The sequence below is a fragment of the Plasmodium reichenowi genome, chromosome 14, assembly GCF_001601855.1.
Source record: "Plasmodium reichenowi strain SY57 chromosome 14, whole genome shotgun sequence".
Lineage (NCBI taxonomy): Eukaryota > Apicomplexa > Aconoidasida > Haemosporida > Plasmodiidae > Plasmodium > Plasmodium reichenowi.
Window position 1 is genome coordinate 3,074,457 of NC_033659.1, and position 3,018 is coordinate 3,077,474.

Sequence of the window (3,018 nt, forward strand, 5' to 3'; positions counted from 1 at the left end):
TGTATATTTAACAATATGTATCTTTTAAGTGATAGTTCTTTAATTTTTTTTTGACACGCTTTAATATATAAATAATAATAATAATAATAATAATAATAATAATAATAACTCTGTTAATTAAAAAAGTGTAATATATATATATATATATATATATATATATATATATGTTGTATCGAGAAGAAAAAGTAGTTAATATGTTTAAATTGTTTAGACTTAAAAGTTATTCTATAGTTATTCTTGCTGGGATATTATATGTGCTCCTTCACGTAAGCTAATAAAGGATATGAAATAATATATATATATATATATATTTATTTATTTATTTCTATTTGTATATTTGTTCATTTAAATATTTCTTTATTTTTTAGAACGTGTCATTAATAAATGAAGATAATGGTTTTCATATAATCCCATTTAATAAAATATTAGGAAGAAAACTATCTGAAATCAATAATGCAGATAAACATTTAAATCTTTCTGTGTCTTTAGAAAATGTGAATGATTTGGCTAATAGTACAAAGAAGGAAATTGAACCTAAACTACAAGAGATATTATCTAATAAAGATAATAATTTTAATTTATTCAAAAAATATGAATCCATATTTTCAGGCTTATATAATGATGAAGTTTATAAAACTTATGAACTTTATTTATCTGATAAGAAAAATACAAAAGGTACATATAACAATTTGAAAGACTTTGAATATAATAAAAAAATAAAAGAATTGAATGATGAAAGGCTTAATAAGGAGGAGTTAAGATATATATGGATAAATATTAAATCAAATGAGGAATATAAATATTTTTATATGATTAAAAAAATATATAAAATGTTAATGCATTTGAAAATAAAATATAAGGAAGATAATATTTTTACAAATGATCTTTGGAAGGATTGTTATTCAAAATATCTTTCTGAAAAAATAAATGTAGAACATTTATTGAAAGAAATGTTTAATGATTGGTTCGTTCATGGTCATATTAAATTAGATGAATTCAAAATTATTGTATTAGGTACAAAATTAATTTATAGACAATTATTAAATAATATTAGTGAAGAAACTAAAGAAATTATAATTAATGCAGACAAAGGAAAATTGCAAGAAAAAAAATTACGAAATAGTAAAATAGCGGAAATGTATAAAATTGACTTTGAAAGGAAAAATGAAGAAAAGAAAAATAAAATTTTAAATTATTATTTAAAAAAAAAAAATTATTATCCAGAAATGAATGATAAAATATTTATCAAGGATAACAAGCATATGAGTGATGTAAATTATTATTTGGAGGGAAATACGAATGAAATTAAATATATAGATTCTAATGTTGCTTATGCTGAGACGGATTCGTATGATACAAAGTTATTATTTGATGGGAAAAAGAAAGAAGAAGACGTAAAAAAAGAAGAAGACGTAAAAAAAGAAGAAGACGTAAAAAAAGAAGAAGACGTAAAAAAAGAAGAAGACGTAAAAAAAGAAGAAGATATAAAAAAAGAAGAAGATATAATTAAAGAAAATGATGGAAACGTTGGGATACAATATAATGAAGACGATGTAGCTCAAACAGGAAAAGATGGTGTAAAGAAACCAAATAAATATAATGCTAACAAATTTGTAGAAAAATATAAAAATATGAAAGTTCACAAAAAAGAAAAAAAAAATGATGTAAACAAAAAAGAAGTTAATGTATCTCATGATGAAAGTATGGAAGCACATTTTGATGATACATTATCTTATTCTGATAGTTTTTTAAATAGCGAACTTTCTTCATCAAAGAACGAAGAATTATTAGATGCAGGTGAAACACAAGGAGTTAAACCAGTAAAAAAAATAACTGACGAAAATGATGATGATTCTTCTTTAGAGGATCAATATTTTTTTGGTAATAAACCCATAGTTTATGAAGAAGAAAGCGATGCTGGCGAAACACGTTTTATCTTTTCAGATTATAAACAGTTTAAAAAACAAATGAAGAAAAAGAATAATAGTCGAAGGACCCTTGCCTAGGGGAATATTTTTTCAATAATATTTAGGAATAATAAAACGGTATATATATATATATATATATATATATATTTTTATGTATATTTGTTGATTAATTAAAGGTGAAATAACAATATGTTATTATATATATATTGGTGAACATTTTAATTAATAAAATATTTTTTGTGGAATATAGAATATAAAATTATTATACATAGCATGAAAATAAACATATATTTTTTTATTTATCTTGTTATTTCTTCATTTGATTATTTATATGTTATTTTTATAGCTAAATTTTTTTTTTTTTTTTTTTTTTTTTTTTTTTTTTTAATGTAAATAAAATGAATGAACATTTTAAAATATATAAATATAAATATAAATATATATATATATATATATTTTTATAATCCAAATAAAATACATATATTTTTATATTATATAATAGGAATATAATACAACAAAATATTTATTTATTAAATATATAAATACATACATTATATTATATATATTATATATATATTATTTTTTTATTTTTAAAGATCTTTTATAATTTTAATATAAAATCAATATATTTTTTTTTATATATTCATATTTATATATTTTTTTATTTTTATTTTTATTTTTTTTATGGATCTAAAATAAAAATTAATATACATTGAAATAAAAAAAATGAATTATTATAAATAAATATGAAAATAAAGTCTTAATAGAAAAAAAAGTTGAAAGGTTCATTTTAAAAATTGTAGTAGAGAAAAAAGAAAAATAAAATATTAAAAAAATATTAATGGAAACATTTTATTTATTATATTTATTTATAATAAAATATATATATTGAAGGGATTAGCATTTTCTAGTCATATAATATTATTTAAAAAACAATATGTAAAAAAAATAAAAAAATAAAGAGCTATAAAATACGGTTATAAATAAATATAACAAGTATTCTTTTTTCTTTTTTTTTTATGCATATATTATATTTAGATATAAATAAATCAAATATTCTGTTTGCATGGCTTTTTTTTTTCGTAATTAT

At 18.4% G+C, this 3,018-nt stretch overlaps 1 protein-coding gene across 1 annotated transcript; it reads left to right on the forward strand.

Moving 5' to 3' along the window:
* Positions 1-164: 164 nt before the first annotated feature.
* On the forward strand, positions 165-2,006 carry PRSY57_1475300 (exported protein (PHISTb); the record flags this gene model as incomplete). The annotated part of the gene is made up of 2 exons (XM_012910349.2): positions 165-266; positions 369-2,006. 2 exons carry the CDS (start codon positions 165-167, stop codon positions 2,004-2,006), a joined length of 1,740 nt encoding a protein of 579 aa, XP_012765803.2.
* Between the last annotated feature and the right edge of the window lie 1,012 nt (positions 2,007-3,018).